At 36.5% G+C, this 17844-nt stretch overlaps 1 protein-coding gene across 6 annotated transcripts in view; it reads right to left on the bottom strand.

Annotated features, from left to right (window-relative positions):
• Window positions 1-15587, bottom strand: part of PICALM (phosphatidylinositol binding clathrin assembly protein) — a 40445-nt gene extending 24858 nt beyond the window's left edge. For 4 of the 6 annotated variants that reach the window (XM_009323468.1, XM_009323466.1, XM_009323467.1 and 1 more), the window contains exons 1-11: window positions 15450-15586; window positions 13190-13265; window positions 11835-11937; window positions 9560-9653; window positions 8940-9051; window positions 7490-7596; window positions 6326-6367; window positions 5537-5622; window positions 4158-4281; window positions 3670-3806; window positions 1249-1358 (exon numbers count right to left, since the gene is read on the bottom strand). In XM_009323468.1, coding sequence (XP_009321743.1) covers window positions 1249-1358; window positions 3670-3806; window positions 4158-4281; window positions 5537-5622; window positions 6326-6367; window positions 7490-7596; window positions 8940-9051; window positions 9560-9653; window positions 11835-11937; window positions 13190-13265; window positions 15450-15569 — 1111 coding nt within the window. In that variant the 5' untranslated portion in view covers window positions 15570-15586. Of the gene's footprint in view, window positions 1-1248; window positions 1359-3669; window positions 3807-4157; window positions 4282-5536; window positions 5623-6325; window positions 6368-7489; window positions 7597-8939; window positions 9052-9559; window positions 9654-11834; window positions 11938-13189; window positions 13266-15449 lie in introns of all 6 variants that reach the window. The other 2 variants (XM_009323471.1, XM_009323470.1) reach the window with 1 other exon arrangement.
• Between the last annotated feature and the right edge of the window lie 2257 nt (window positions 15588-17844).

Consider the following 17844-nt stretch of genomic DNA (forward strand, 5'->3'; position numbering starts at 1 on the left):
GTACACAGCAAAAAGTAAATAGGAAAGTAGAATACATACACTGCTTATTATGAAGATATATTAGATAACTGGGAAGATGTTTAAGAAAAGCTATAGCTCAAAAAGAAATAGTGAAGTAAAATTTCAGAATGGGATTATTCCGATACCTACAAAACTTTCTGAAGCAGCAACTCCCAATTTTTCACATTATAACAGAAAGTATTTTTGCAAGCATCTGATTTATAAAAAAAACCCCAAACCTGGAAATAGCCACATAATAAAATAGTGAACTCCTGAACTAAGTGTCATTTATGTAGAAAAGTAAAAAGAAACGTCTTTATAAGAGATTTTTAATCCTCCACCAGTATAACCAATGGTGCAAGCAGGCAATGTCACCTACATCAGAAGTATTCTGGAACACTGCAAAGCAGCAAAGAGAAAAATGGCTTTGAGTAAACGCTCTAACACCAACTAATCTTGAAGTAACATTCATGACTTTCTAGAATGCTCTTGCTTGCCTCTGTGGTTTAAGGACTTCCCTGTATCAATAAGATAACCTAACATCTCATTCAGTCCATCCTAGCAACCGGGCAGAACGATAATTTGGGTGTTCTGAAGTAAATTTCAGAGGGAGGAGTTCCTTATAAATTTTGTCTCTTCATTTAAAGAGATCCAAGCACAGCTTTTTGCTAATTTGCCTTTGTACTTAAATGAAATACAGCAGAGAATTTGTAAAGAGGTGCCTTATTTTGTTGTCAATAATTCTGGCTTTTCTTGCCTTCTATGCATAGTTGTCACAACTGCCTCCTTTCAGGCCTCATCCAAGTTCTGCTCTATTATCACCCGCAAATTTGATTTAACATTAGATAAAATGTAAAATGTGTATTAAAAAATTCTGTATTCAACTTCCTGTGTATGCAACATGGGCTATCTGGCAGACATCTTCACAGAACTGACTTCTCGCAGCTAAGTTTCTGTAGGTTTCTATGTGACTCTTGAAGACAGCAGTTATGAGGCTGACAGAGCTGGTCAACAATTAAAGTAACTGTGCTACCAAGAACTCTCATATCAAAACTCTTTGTAATCACCACATGCTGCTACATTATTTTAATCCATACCCAGATTTGACTTTTTCCACTCCCTTCATCACTTGTAGCTTGTCTTTGCAAGATGTCTGTCTTTAAGGAAGAAACAGCCACAGACTAGGGGAAACATTTACAGGAACATGGCCATAGCAATTAGAACCTTAATCCGATCCAGAATTCTTACCTCCCCAGGTACTTCCTACTTGTGGAGCAGCAGACATAGCATGTACAGGATGTACAGACGGATGAAAAGTTGGCTGCAAATCAAGCAGATCATTTGGCAGCTTTGAAGTGCTACAAAAATAAATTAATACAACTGTTTGAACTACATCACGGTTTTCAATACAAGGCAAATGCTAGCGACTGTCAACACCAAGGAAAGCTTTGTTACAAATTGGTTGTTACAAAATGGATAGAACTAAGCCACAATCAGAAAGTCTGGGGAACTTCACATTAACACTCTTCTACAGAACTGAAAATGTAGCAAGCTAAGGTCTATGTTATGCCAAGTGACCTTTGTCAAAGCTGTCTAAAGACAGAAAGACAACCAGTCTTCTCATCTTCCTCACAGTCCAACACCAGGGCTAGAGCATGTTACGTTCAGCAGCCTTCAGCAATTTTTAAAATAACCTACAGTATGACAAAAGCAGACTGACAGAATGAACTCTAACGGGCTGCACCACCAAAACGTTGCATCTAAATTCCACAACTCGTATCTTTCCACTGCTGAGAAACTGGCTTACATCTATGAGCTATTAAAGAACTTTGGGGAAAGCAAAATATAAGAAGCTTTGAAACACTTGATCACACGTAAGTCGTGTGAATGAAAACTCATGTAAATGCACATTTTAGACTATTCAAAACCAAATTGAGACCTAAGAACATCACACGGCAATGAAGAGTGAACTCTTAAATACCACTGCTGCAATAATTTCAAGAGCCAAACAGGAACAGTAAAATTCACCCTCTTGCAGAGAGTTCATTTCATACTTTAAGTTAGTCTTGGGAAAAGAAAAAAAAAGGAGTACCCGTGTTCACCCAGAACTTTTTAGCACATTAAATGAACAAAAATTTGCACATACAGCTGCTATGTCACTGTGGCATCCAAGCATTTTTCAAAATGAGACTGGCACAAGAGTTTAAAGGGTAGTAGCCACATCCTAGATCTCTGTATATTCTCCTGCCAACCCAATCACTTGTATCATTCAGTTTTTACTATTTCATTTCAACAGTGATTGAAATCACATTTTGCCACTACTACTCCTATTAAAAAGCAGCATGGTCTGGCGCAGTCCTGTAGTGTGAGCAGCAGAACCAAGATAATTTTCAAGGTAAAGCTTCTTGAAGTTAATGATAGGGATTAATCAGACACATTGTGTCTAATAGCAAGCAACTGAACTTATGACCCAACATACCCCCTTCATGGCAGCTCCTGCTGTAAAAATCTGTTCTTTGCTCATAGCAGTCATAGTGCTAGCAACTGAATTTAAACATGAAGACAGACTAGCATTTGGTTTTTTAGAAGAAAATGCTCGTCTTCGCTATGTAGCATTTCTGGCTGTTTGAAAAAGCTTTATCAGATGTTTATGTTTCAGACATCTTAAGAAGCAAGATCAGATATTCAAGTTACTAGTTCAAAGCATACACTCATTTCAAATATTTTGGCCTCAAGGAAGTTTTTCAGTTACTAACACAGACAGATTCTCTAGCTCCTTATATGCTATTCAGCTGTTTTCCACATATTTGGTGTCAAGTAATTTCCTACAATAGCTTTCTAATGGGGAAAGGCGGCCATCAAAGTGCTGACTACTTTAAAAGAACAGTAGATTCTTACATGAGCTCCAACAGAACAACTAAGCAATCCTTTAGGTTTAGGATCACACTTAAAGCAAAAATATGCCTTCAGAGAGCTATTTCCTTCTATACTGGTAAAAAAGCACTGTACCTTCTGCTACCGCTTGATTTGACAGGTATGTTACAGAGTGAAGATCACACACTTATACCAACAGTTCCTGCTAGTCAAAGATCAGGATTAGTGTGCAGTGAGTACTCTTGCACTATCTTTGCAAGTCCTTGCAGACAGAGATGTTCCAGATACAACTCAAGACTGCAAAACCTGCCTCTCTTCTTTCAAACCCTGTTTGAGGCTTTCCTTTTTCTGAAAATCTACCAAGAACATTTGTTACCACTCTACTTTTAAAGATCTAGAAATGCAACATTAAATTCAGTATTATCTTCATGACATCCCAAACTGAACTTGTATTTGACTTTTCCCAAATTAACTTGTCAGGTTCTTTGGGGAGAAAGCATGTGTGTTTTACAGTTCCAACCGTCTGGTTCACTGACTAACAGCAGCTACAAGGGCTGTCAGCAGTTGGTTCATACCAGAAACTATTCTGCAAACGGACGATGAAAACATACTTTATGTTATTTATAGCAATAGGTTATTTTCCCCCATCAACTTTACCCAAAACATCATTTCTTATCACATGACTAACGTATTCTACACCCAACCAACCTTTTGCAATGCACACTCTGCAGCAGAAATTTAGAGGAAACCCTAGCTGCAGTGCATCTCACAGTGAAGCAACACCATTAAGCATACCTGTTCGAAGAGCTAGGGGTAGAAAAAATATCAATGGCTGGTGTCGTCATTATGCTTCCTCCTGCAGTCGACACAGGAGAAGCTGCAGTTGTTAAAGAGGTATGAGGTTTCTTTGCAAGTTCTTTTAGACGTTGCTCCTGTTGGGAAAGTGAGCTGGCATAAGAAATCCAGAAACAACATTTGTGTATATGACTTCGGAGGTAAGTAAAGCAGAACTAAAGAATACTTTTTATATATTCCACACATTAGTGTCAGCTACTTATAACTACAAGAGTCAGTGGTGCCACAAGTCCTTCAGAAACTATTTTAACAAACCCTCCACAAGTTGTATGGTATATGTACATAAGATCCCACCTCCAGCACTTTGCCAACAGTACATGTTCAGTATTAGCAATTCTGTTTTTCCCCTTTGCTCCTTTAAGAATCCTAATAAGCTATCAACAAGAACACAGGAAAAGTGTTTTCAATTAAAAATTCTGTATGCCTACCTTTAAAGCTTTTAAGCGAGCCTGTTCTTCCTCTAACGCAGCTTGTTTTTCCCTTTCATCAACTTTTGTGAGGGACAGGCCAGTGCTTGCAAGGGAAGAGACTGCATTGGAAAGGGTGGTAGCCCTAAAGTAATTGGACAGGAGAAAAGCTGGCTGTTAATAGGTGACACGTGATAGGAATGTCTAAAGAGCACTTTGCTTGTATCCACCCAGTCTCCTTCTGAACTCTTTATAATATTGGTTATATCTTACACTGTACAAAGTGGTAAGTTTAAATAAGATACACCATATGAACTGCAAAATGAAAATGCCTGGAAATCATGCTATCTACTCTTATACACTGGATTTTCCCCCTTAAATGTTTCCCCTCCAAACTGCATCCCAGAATTCCTGTTTGAAGCCTTTGCTCTTTTCCTGTTTGCCTAAGATGGCATTATTTGTAGATAGATATATGGGAATCTCCAATAATCTGGGCTCCAATTCAAACTGTTGTTAATTTAACAGGTTTAGTTAAGAAACTATCAATGCAACTAGTATATCCCAGAGGAAGAGTTTGCAGTTTATCATGATGTTTAAGAGTGTGCAAAAAGATTTAGAACAAATACTTAACTTTTAAAACAAACTAATCTTATAAAAGAAAGCAAATATTCTGAGAAGTAGCTAACAAAATGGTGCTAAGCCCTAATATTGTCACTACTGTAAAAGCAGAACATATAAAATATTACTGCCTTATTTTTTGAACATGCAATAAAGAAATGCTATTTAATTTTGCAAGTCTTCCCCCCAATATTAAGCTTTTTTAAATTTAAAGAACAACGACAATTGTCTAGAGGACTTCTCTAGATTGCACTTTGTGTTTTAGCAAGCACTCAAAATCAGTGAATGCCTTTTACCATAAACATTATGGCTTTAATCCCAATTACTTTAAAAATCCATTCTTAATGTAAGGACTTCTGGAAGCATTTCCTTGCTTTTGACAAAAAAAGGATTAAAGTTGAGATATAAGAGTCTAAGGACATTGATAAATAAATGTTGCATACCTTACAGAAGTCTAATTATTAACATCAAATGAACATTCGCATGCAGTAAGTGAAAAAAACCTTAGTTTCTCTTCAGAAGTTCAAGACTGGGTGTTAAAAGTATAACCACTACACAAGGGATTCTACAGCAAGTGTTTGCAGCTCCTTAGATCCTAGTTCTGTTGACCTAGAAGAAGCTGCCTTAAGTACTCAGCAAAAAATACGATAACTTGCTATTCTATCATTGCTAATACAATGTCTTCAACATAGCCTACACAAACCTTAGTTTATAATGAGATAAAAAATAATGGATTTAACATTCGATTCAACAATTGTTTAAAAGGACGAGGGCATAAGCACCTGCTTGCAGCTGTGGAATCTTTGATTTTCTTCCCTTCTAGAGAAGCTAAATGTTGTTCCAAAGCATCAAGAAGGCTACTCGGTGCCTGCAAAAAGAGACATTCAGGAACAGATTTGAAGAATCTAAGGCAAAGCAAATCAGTAGTTAAAAGACTTTCAGAGAATGCAACTGTAGGGCAACTGGTACAACAGCTCAGAATACTTAGACTTGCATCTTGGCATCCTGTACATACTTAATTACTTAAAATATCAGGTGATGTACTCTCCTCACTACATTACTCTGTCATAATGACTCACCAGTAAGTACTGAAATATGTCAAGAGATGTTAAAATTAACAGCTAGGAAACAGCAAGCAGACAACCGGAAGCAATCAGTATTTCAAGAGACACTAAGAAGGAAATTGTACCTAAAGTCATTTCTATGTGCACGCTCTGCAAGCCTTCACAATGATTTACATGGGCATATAGGCAAAAGCAAGCTTGCTAAAAACCACAGCTTCATCATATCATTATGTGATTTCACAGATATAAATTGCCTCTTCAAGCATGATAGAAATAAGGTTGTCTTAAAACTCAGAGTATGACAGAAATGATCTATAATATTTTACAATAGGATCACTGCATATAAAAGCCAGGCTCTGACAAGAGGTTGGATTTAATCACAAACTTGGAAATAACTTGGTGACAATGTACGCGAGAAAGCATAAGTGAATGCCATAATGCCAAGTTTTTCTGATTATGCAACCCCAAACAGACATGCACTGGCAAACACATAATAGGTTTATCTACCTGCGAGAGATCTGGTATGTCTCCTCTGTCAATTCCAACTTGCTGTAATAAAACAAATGAGCTTTAGAACCTGTTTGCTTTTGTTAAAGGCAAAGATGCTCAAAAAGCAAACAACATTAAGATGAAGTCATGTAAAAAGCACAAACCTGTCCATATACATTTTAAATCTCCACAATCTGAACTCTATAATGGTTGGTTATAATAAATTCTTCTGTTAAATGTATACACATTTGAAGTAGGTGTGTTACAGAGACATTTTAACAGATACAACCTTAGAAAAAAAAAACAGAGTAAGAATCAAGTGTTTCAGAATTTTAAGGCTAGAGCAGCTTGCCTATCCCACAATTTATGTGGTAAATTCTCAGCCCTACTGATATAGAGCATATGTTTGCTAAAACAAAGCACCTTCAAAGTTTTGTGAAGAAGCTGTTTTCTAAAATGCAGATCAACTTATGATGTTCCGCAGCAGGATATATATTGTCACGATAGAAAGATTAATACTCTCAACTTCAATTGTTAACTGAAGATAGCTGAAGGTAGTATCTCTGATAGAGATATTCTGTCAGGACAGACAGCGAGCCAAGCTTTACGGCTTATTTTTTTGTTAGGAAAGGAATTCCATAATACTAGGGCATCAATACAATTAAAAAAAAACACAAACAAAACATTTTGCAAGATAACAGCTTTTTCCTCTATAAACACACCAATAGCCAAGACATCTTTAAAAAAAAATCACATGTTCATCTACTTGTCTTAATTTCTTATTTGTGAAGCTGTTGTTTCATCTAAAACTTATGGCAGAATTGTGGGTTTCAAACTAGAACACAGCTAGAATCACAGAAAGCAACACATCACCATGAAGTTACTTTATTTGTTTAAAGCAAGGCTCTTCAAAGAAAGCTCACAATTACTATGTAACCAAGGAAATTTTAAAATGCACATTTATACACCCCTCCTTAAGTAGAAGATAAACCAGTAAGTATTCTGTAGTCAGGTTTTTTAATACAGTTCTCAAATGAACAAATCACCAGGGTAGAGACTGACAAGATGACCCTTGATGGAACTGCAGTTAGCCTGGAAAGAAGTAGTATCATCTTTATGATAAAATAAGCATTTTATAAGCTGTTTCAAATAAAGGGCAAAGTTTGGCTGACTAAAGTTTACCTCTGCAACTTTAAGGAACTCTGAGATCCGTGTCATTCTAGTGAGGAACTTCTTATATATATCAAGGCCTTCTTTGCACTGGTTCTTTTTCATATCAAAGTATTTTTCTATAAACAGTAAGAATACTCACATTAAATAAGAAATCAAGCATTCTGCAAAGGATGTGCAAAGTAAAAGCATATAAAACAAGACAAACAGAAAATGCCTGCAGATCTGTTTTATTACATTAACTGCAGAAGTCACTACGCCTAACCTGCACCAAATGACAAAAGCTCCATTGAACGTGAGCTAATGACCACATGCACGCAATTACACCTTACCTTGCAGGTACTAGGTCTCACAAAAGCAAAACCACCCTGAAGAGGACAATCAAGTTTAATAACAGGTCACCCAAAGAAATCTAAATTCATCCTCTTGGGGGGGGTGGGAGGAAGGCAATTTTACAACGTGGCAGTCAAACATCTACTCTAATCCAGTGGTCATATATCAGGCAAGATTTTGGTATTCTCTACCAGACTGATGCTTCTTGTTATGGTGTGGTCTACAACGAGGTGCAACTGATTACAAAACCAAAAGCAAGAGGGTCCCACTCTCCTTGAAACAGCACTTTCAAGGCCTGTTTCTATATTAAGCTTCACTGAAAACATGAGTGAAAGCAACTGCATACTAGTTGTTCTTACTGAGGGAAAAGAAGTAGACAGGAGCTTCAGACTGGAAGCATGACTGTCCTTTACTGACTAATTCTGGATTTTGCTTTCCATTTTGCAAGCATTGGGTAATAACAGCAATCAAGTAGCTTGATCCAATCACAGAATACAACCAAACCAAGGCAAATCAACAGATTACTTTCAACTTAATTATTTTCCAAATTTAGGCTCCCCTGTATCTCCAGCATGTGCAAGTGAAAGGGCCTGAAGCCTGAATTTGTAGTTCCCCTTAAAATGTAAGATACACTCTAAAAACATAAACCAACCAGTCATTAAAACTAACCAATGTTCAAGTTTTGATAGCCAAGCAATCACAGATGCTGTGGCTGCAAATTTGTACCTGACCATAACTTATTCCACTTAAAAAGAAACAAAACCTGATCCTGCTTCTTAAAGAAAAACTCATCAATACCATGATTCCGGTTTGCCACGCAGTTCAATGAGACAAAAAAAAAAAACAAACCAGCACCAAACCACAAAACAAAGCAGTGCAAGAAAGAAATTAAGTGAAGAAAAACTTGAATTGGCTTTGTTTTCAGAAATTTACCCACCCCTGTACACAATGCAATGGAAAATGCAATTGGACAGAAAAACCTCAGAAATAAATCTGACTTGGAAATAACAGCAGTATTCTGGTGTTTACAGTAAGACTATTTCAACTTCTCAAAAAAGAGCAGCTCTTTGTGATTGTTTACTGAGCTCCCTCCCCAAAGTTTAACATTGCAGAAAGCAGTTATATTTACCCAAGAGGTTAATAATCCCTTCGTTATACGCCGCGAACAGTCTAATGGCATCTTTGAAGAGGAGCATGAAGGCAGCATTAATTACACCATTTGTAAGTTCATTGCTATTGACCTAGGAAGATCAGAAAATAGTTAATTTAATTGAATTGATCCCTTATCAGAAAACTTCTAGTTGAACTCCAGTACTCTATCCCAAGGCATGCTTTCCAATCATCTCACTGGCTATTAATGGAAAGTAGCAGCATAGCAAATCAACACAGGATCACTCAGCACAGAATTAAATCAAATCATTTTGGCAGACATTTCTGTTAACTAACGTTAGTGTTAACTAACATAATTAAAAGACAGAGGGCAGAAATAATCAGCTTTCAAATGAACAAAATGTACACAATAAACAACACTAATTTAGCACAAAGCAATCTCTCCAGTGAGCATCATATTTCTTTTTTCTGGTTTCTTGGGAGTATATCAATGAACAAAATGATGTGTGCTCTTTTAAACTGTGCAGATAACATGGAACCAAGTTCAAGACCTTTAATCTTGACTTATTTTACAAGCTTGTGAAGGTTTGTACAATAAAGTCAGTAGTATGTTAGACATGCACACACTGCTAAACTTACATTGAAGTCAAGAAGTGCATCCATTTGGTTTTGTATAATTGGTACAGTTTTTAAGAGTTTTTCTGTGCTCATTGTTCTCATCACTCCGTCAGCCCTGTTGTGCAAAACAAAAGAAAATTCTTCACCTGAATTTTGAAGGCAATTGTTAGTGAGAAACATAACGTAGGCAATAAAATAGGTCATCAGAGAAAACATTTAAATCATTGCCATTCAAAGCAGGCATTTTGTTGTTTAGGAATGCTGTCTAGCCAATACAACTGTAATAACTGCAGTGTACAAAAGCAACAACTTTTATTTGGCCAAAATATAAATCCAAGATGAATTTTTATTCAGAGGAAATGAAACTGATAGTGCTCAGAACTATAGCAGAGGTATGATGCATCAGGTAACCAAAAAAATGCTCTGAAGGTTATTTCTGAAGCAAATTTTTACCTATGCTTTTTCCCGTCACTGATTATTATTCTGTGTCGGTTTGGATGATTTTCTTTTCAACTAAAAGCAGTAAGAAAGAATAAACAAATGTGACAATATCTTTTTCAAGCTTTTTCAGAAAGATTATAGAGACTACATGGCACTTCCTTTTAATGGCTGACTACCAATATTTGGTTGTTTATTAGTTGTCCAGATTAAATAGACTAAGACCAAAAATATCCAAGAAAAGCAACAACCGAGGAAGAGATTAAAATCACCTCAGTGGCAAGAAACAACTGCTTTCTATAAGACCACTCAGACAGCCTTGCAGTTGCATCAGCATGCACACGGCAAACCAAATGTCTCCTGCAAGCGTAAATCCCACAGTGCATCTGCACAGAAAAGGCTGTGGCTCTTCTCCAGGCTGGAAAGCAATGGGGAGCACACCGCTTCCAGCTTTCTACTTGTGCCGTATACTCCCTCCTAACCACAAACAGCAACTGCAATAAACCTAACGTGGCAGGGCATGGGAGCAGAGCTCCTGAGAAAAAAAGTGAGGTGTGGGAAAGGTAGATTGCTGCCACCAGAACAGTTATTCCTGAAAAAGGACCTCCAGACACATGCTGTGGGCTAAATAATTCACCTCACTGGGCCTAAAACACCTGATTATAAAGGAACTGTGTAAGTCTCTAGTGTATCTGCAGCCACCTGACCACATACATATTCTATATACAGAAAAAGCTAAGTGTTTTATGTTGTTGGGACTCCAACCATATCTAAAGGCAGAAACAGTGAAAGGAGCCCAAGCTTTCCCCTTTTACTTTACTGTCACATTTCAAAACAAAATGGACTGTACAGTATTAGCAAGGAGGTGTAAGGGATTTGGACAGTCTTCTTGGGCCAATTTTAAATGGCTTTGTAACACTAATGCAAGATATCATTAGGCAGCCCACTATTGCAACAGTTTTAGGTTGAGATTTTTGTGGGTTAGTTAAGAATTAACTTTTAAGCATCAAGATAAATTTTCCTGTGTATGGATGATAAAGGATGCCTGAATGTAGAACTAAAATTATGTTTTTAAACTTTAAAAAGCACTGCATACAGAGATAATGGGCAAAGATGGAAAGACTTTCAACTGTGACCAGTACATCCTCTCCAGCCTTCCCAATGAAGGAGATCTCCAGACGAATTCCATCGTTCACTATAACATGCAATTTACCCAACTACTGGTGCTCTGCAGTGCGTTATTTTACATGTAACCCGGTACCTAGTCTCAAACAACTGATTTCTCTTAAAGGAGCTCACTTTCCAGGGAAAATCTTAATTCATGTAGACAAACTCTTCTGAGTAGCATCTACTACAATGTTCTGTTAAAAGTATGAATTGCACTACCTTTACAAAGGTAGTAAACGTCATACATTTTGGGACAAGAACAGAGAAACACCAGAAAGGACTGCAAGGTGTTTCATGAAACACCTGTCATTTAAACATTCCAGAGCTAGAAACACAAGTAAATTGCATAGTCCCCCATACTGCGTGCAAGACAAAGTAACTTTGTGATCTATCGTGGAAGATTTGTCCAAACTTCTACTTTTTTGATATATACTTTGATGTATACCATTTTTCACTTCTTTATATTAAACTGTTAATGTTTAAAGAATTACGATTACAATAACTGAAGTAAAATATTTTTGCAATATACATAACTGGGCAGTTGAGCCTTTGTGTGTCATGGGAGCTATCCAACTGAGAAAAGCAGACATAACTGTCTGTACTAAGTTGGAGCCAACATTGGTATTTTCCACTTGAATTACAGGACATAAGACAAAGCCTCAAGATAAGCAAAACAAAATACAGTCCTTACCCTCTTTTTACTTTTGTGAAGTCAAAAGCCACTTGTCTATAGGAAACTGCCTTTTCATTCAGATACCTACTATACCGTCTGATAAACGTTGACATGTCATAACCTAAAAAACAAGTTTCAGAAGCTTATTACTTACCTAGTCAATTAAAGATCAAGAACCTTGCTCTAAATAAAGTGCAAGATATTAACGCAAGACAGCTTCATTATATTTTTGCCTCATTTTGTATAGTTCATGTGTTACAAAGAGCTGTGTACATCATTGTAGTCACCATGTAAATCAAACAGACAATACTCCAAATATCTAGAAGACCTGAACTATGTAGAAGTTTACACTTCACTTCCTAATGAAATAACTTCCAAAGGCAAAACAAAGTATTTTTATGCAAGTTCTCTCATACTATGATAGAAATTACTACCAGAGAAATTACACGATGCATTCACAAAGATGTTTGCATCAACTCCACAACACATTCTCTCATTTACAACTGAACAGAAAAAGGCATTGAAGGAAACATTAAGACATAATAGAAATTTTTCTATGTTAAGACAGTGGTGATAAGAAACATTTTGATAACTGTCAGTCTAAGGATACAGACCAAGATTTGTTCAGTCTATACTGAGACCATGGAAGTTAAGACAATAAAATGAGGCAATTTGGTAGACCCTCGGTTATCACTGAGCAGGTTTCTGTCCCCGGGCAACCATTCTGTGTGCCTTTTTTAGTACACCTGTGGCAAAGATTAGAACCAGCTATATAAAAAGCAATGCAGAAAGTAAGAAATGACCTCAGGCGAAAAAAAAGACGACAGTTACATGTACAATCAGAACTGCACTGAACTGCAGCATAACAATTTGGAAGGGTATTTCAGCTGAAAAATCTGAACCAGAGAGAAACCTATTTGCCCATAGAATTAGTCTCAAAGATGGATGGAATGGTCTTCAAACAGTCTCCCAAGAAGTTTATTTATTTAAATTTTTTTTTAGACACAGTTCTTGTCTCACTGACATGCTGTATCTGATATACATACGATGCATTTTTTGAAATTTAACTTACTAATCAGAATATACCTCTCCAAATGGAGAAATCTCTTCAGAAATAGGAGGAATACTAAGTCAGATCTGTTTACCTAAGAAAGTTAGAAGCATTTATAAGTAAGCCTTTCCTAAAAGACACAACAAATTCCTCCAGCAGACAGCTTCTGCCATGCCACAATAGCACTGTAAATGAAGAAATGCAGTTTGGAGTAAAACAGACAGAAAAATTACTTCTTAAATGACACAGTCCGTTAGAGTTACCAAGTTGTATTTACTGTCCCCCAGCACACTACTAACTTTTAATGAAAAAGACACCTTACCTTGCAATCCACTTTTGTCTAGGAAATTGCTCAAATTAAACAATGTGTTTCTGGACGCCAGATACTGGATAAAACGCTAGATGAAAGGAAAAATTTGAATGCTTTTACTATATTACCAATGAGCTGGAACTGAGGTAACAGTACTAGAAACTCTTTTTATCCAGCTTATGAAATTCAGCTTTTATGCTTTAAGACTGATTTCAAATCTGGAAACTATTACAAAAACTCAGCTAAATTTTCAAATGAAGCTAGTTATTATTTTTTATGTAAAAATCTGAACAAAACAAAATCATGCAGATATTGCATGAAGGCCTCTGACTGAAAGACTGTTTATTTTAAGCCAGAATATGGAATTGGAAACTTCTGAAAAAATCCCTCCAAATACGTTCTCATTTTACAGGCTCACAATTGTTTCACTAACTTCAATTTTATAACAGTTGATTTCATTTTACCAATTAGCCAAGGCATCTTTGCTCAGCATACAATTTTAATAGTACTTAGCTCAAATATGAAAATAAGGTGATACAAAGATTAGTTGGCTTATAAATCAAACGTTAAACAAACATAAGAATCCGTATAAAACATTAACACGGTATCACACTTAGTACATCTCATTAGTTACATATAATTCTGAATTACGTTTCACAAAAATGAATGATGGTATTTTCATCTTGTGAAGACACATTTCAGGTCATATTTAGTAGGAAAAATAATTTTGTCTTATGAACCACTGTATAGAGAGCTGCTACAAAAATAAACCAATCATTCACTTGTAATAACATTTGGACAGAGGAAAAATAGTTGTGATTAGTGTAACATGTACTACTGAATTATTTTCATTAGCATAAATACATAGGTTACATAGAAAAAAAGACTGGAGAAGGGTAAAAGCACTCAGTACTTAGCTATAAACGAATTAAGCAAAAGCTGGAGGACCAAACACTTCTCAGGTTTTTTTACAAAGGGATTTACAGATTCTCTATAAACTTCTAGACATTTTCATAAGCACTCAATTTCCGCATTCATTGTTCAAGTACTATTTCTAGCTGTGAAAAGTTTCATCTTGAGCAGCGATCTTACCCTCGTTACTTCTGTAACACATCTGGCAAGCAAAATTTGTTTGGCAGTTTTATTCTTAAAATGGAAAATATTTCAGACAGCAGTCCCATGAAATACCTTTAATTACTATGAAGTGTATTGGTATCAGTTTAAAATTTATGACTCAAAGTGCAAGCACAGCAAAAGCATAGAGTCTATTTTGGAAAGTGTCAGTTATCCCAGTGATAATGCTTAAAGTCAACACGAGAAGTTTGCCCTCTTGTGGCTTACTTAGCTTCAAAGTATATATTTTCACCAAGACCAGAAATACACTGCAGCTGACCTGCAAGAGAAACCATTATATGTTTGTTTTTTTTTTTAAAAACTTAAAACCCTTCACAACACAGCCAGTCAGCCAGAGGAAGCAGTTACACTACCTATAAGAACTCTGAATGCAATGTGAAATGAGAAGTTTTGGTCCTCTCCACAAAATTCTACCTGTAATTTTCTGAAGCTATCCCTCTTAATTCCAAAATTCACATAGCTTACATTATACTGACTGTTTGCAGTAAAAAAGAATGTTAAAAAAGCATTCAAAGTATAGTTTGGGGTTTTTTTTAAATGCAGAAAATTCAAGCTGCTGCTATGCTTGGCATCTCGAAAAATAAGGCCCCATAGGAATTCAAGCTGTGGAACAAAACAAGCTTATTCCTTTTTGTTTATATTGGGGTTTTGTTTAATTGTTCTACAGTATTTGGTGTTATTTAGATGCTCAAAGCCAGCTCACAGGCACACATTTGCCTTCACTGCAAAAGGCTAAGGGGGCGATAGTACAAATCCGTTCAGAATCGAATTATCTGGCAGAAAAAACCATCTGGATTAGCTACAGCATGAACCTAGAAATGCTTTCATTTTCAGCTTTTAGAATTCCATTCAAGATAGTTTCTGTTGGTTTCGTCTGTTTGGTTTTTTATTATTAGAATAACACCACAGAAAAAGGTACCTCCAGCATTGAGGACACTTACTTTTCATTCTAGAATTACAAACTTTAAAGTACTAACAAACAAAGTAGACAAACACATAATGAGAGATGTGTTCATGCAGAGTTAAGACACAAAAAGGTAAAAATAAAGATTTTCTTACAAAGATAATTAGTGGAAGCATTTAGCTGACACTTATGAAGTGCTGTAACTGTTCTCATACATATTATTTTTTGTATTACCTCATTTCCGTACACCATTAGGTGATGGGTTGTGATGAGAGATTTGAAGACCACTACCCAGCTACTGTTGGTAGTTCTTTCAAACAGACTGTCTGCCAGTTGTGGGATGTTCACATTCATCTCATTTGTGCACTGGATTAAATCTGCAATACAGAAATTTTTATTATTATGAGTTCTGTGAAGGAAGATCAATAACACACAAAAAAAATCAGTACACTCTTTTTATATAGTAATACTTTCTATGAAAACTGAGGGGCTTTCCAGTAAAATAAATAATTTCTTGAAAAGCACATGGCACTGGTCTACCAGAACCTCGTAATACAAACTCCACTCTGCTCACTGCCAAGATTCCTGATCCTCAGTTGGTTTTGCAGTTGCCTTAGAAGGTCCTGGAACAGAAGTACCCTAATGACTTACACTATCTGACTAACTCCTCTCAGCTTTCAAACATCTAAAGCATTAATAGCAAAATAATTTTTACATGTTACCATTTAATCAAGTTTTACTGGAAGATTATGACTAGAATTAATTGTAAACCTCAGATTTCTGGTCTCCTAATAGACCAGTAAACCCTCCTAGACATTGGTTCAATGTGAGTAATAAAACATTCAAATACTGCTTAGTTTTGATACAACACAATCAACATCTTCAAAAGGGCAGAGGAAATGTTAAGTGAAAAAATAAGCCTCTAGCTACAATGCCAGAAGCTGACAGATGAATTTAATTACAACGAAGTGGGTTATTAACTGAAAAGATGGTTAGGAGCACCGCAAAACCTGGGGTTGGCTAGCTAAAACAAAGCTATCCAATTTTTGCTCAACCTGGACTTCTAGTAGACAAGATCCAGTGACTCTTCAAACAGTGGTTAAAAAAGTTACCCTGTCTATCTTTCTTCTAGATTTGCTACTGTCACAACTGTATAACCACGAGGAACCATACTCATAATATAACTGATATAATAATATGTAATAATCCAGTAACTTATTTCCAAATGCCAATGAAGGAAGCGATGACTTAAGATCATGATGCTACAGTGACAAATACAACAGAAGCAACTATATTAACCTCCAAATGTGGTATAACACAGCTTGCCAGCATTTAATATGAAGCTTAAACTTAATGCAACATGTATTGATGACATTTTACTACTATTACCACCCCAAAAATAAAACAGTAATTTTCACTCAAACTGCCAGCCCTGCCAAAGGCCATAGCTCAATAAGGATCAAGACTTGAGTAAGCCCTATGCCTGCCTGTCTATGGGCTACTAAGACTAACTGGAACATCTGTTTAATCTGAAAGGAAACATTAAACCTTTGAAGGCAGTTTTATATCCTGCTATGAACATTCTACATTCATAGCTGTGAACTATGAATCATTCATCAAGAAGGACTCCTGAAAGACAGGACCCTCCTTCAGCTGCAGAAGCGGGTAAGCATGGCTACCGCAAACTCAGAATTAGTACGGTCAGAACTGAAAAAGCTGCTATTTACAAGTTTAAGTATTAAAGGAAGCAAGCAGGAAATGATTTCCACATTCAAAATGTAGTGAGATGGAGAGATTAGCCATCCTTTATCTACAAGTAAAACTGTCATGACTACAGGCATTCATGACCTCATTTTTAAGTCACGGTTATCTATTATTGGATGATGATTTGGGGCTGTTAAGACAATGCTAGGATATTACTCAGCAAGAGAGATGCTCTGAACTGGATCATTAAAACCAAGCCCTGCAGCTTCTTGATCTTCAGGTCTTCCCACCTAAGTAATAGCCTTGCACAAAACTGCTTGTGTTATCTGGCAGGAATGCACGTTAAATGCAAAGGTATACGCACCACAGGATGCCAAGTCATACATTTTGGCATAAGAGGTGCAAATGCATATTAGAAAGTGAGAACTTAAATGCAACATTTGCCAACTAGTCAACAGTAACAAAGAAAGAGGTGCCACTTGAAAATCCACTATCTAAAATTACTAAAAAGTTATATCCATTCTAGATGATGTTTTGTGCCAGAAGAAATGTTTTCTAAAATGTCACTGGACTTTCAAATCATGTTTTGGTATCTGTTGTGGTGTGTAGAAGAAAACAGGCTCTGTAACCCAGCAGAAAATCATTCCTCACAGAACTGATGAGTGTTTATGTGAAAAGCATATGAATGAACTTGGGGGGCAGGGGCAGAGGGCAGGCATATTAGGAAGGAGAACTAGTAGCTAACTGGGAGAGAACATAGGCAAGAACAGAAGTACACAGGCAAGTCTAGCCTTGAATGGAAGGAAGTAAATTTGCAAATGCAAACAAGGGAAGGAGTCACTGCGATACCAGTTACTACAAACTAAGTTTAGCAAAACATGAAGTTTCTTTCTCTGGAATGCAGGCTGAAGAACACAGATGCTTA

Source organism: Pygoscelis adeliae, unplaced genomic scaffold, assembly GCF_000699105.1.
Source record: "Pygoscelis adeliae isolate BGI_AS28 unplaced genomic scaffold, ASM69910v1 Scaffold84, whole genome shotgun sequence".
NCBI classification, from domain to species: domain Eukaryota; kingdom Metazoa; phylum Chordata; class Aves; order Sphenisciformes; family Spheniscidae; genus Pygoscelis; species Pygoscelis adeliae.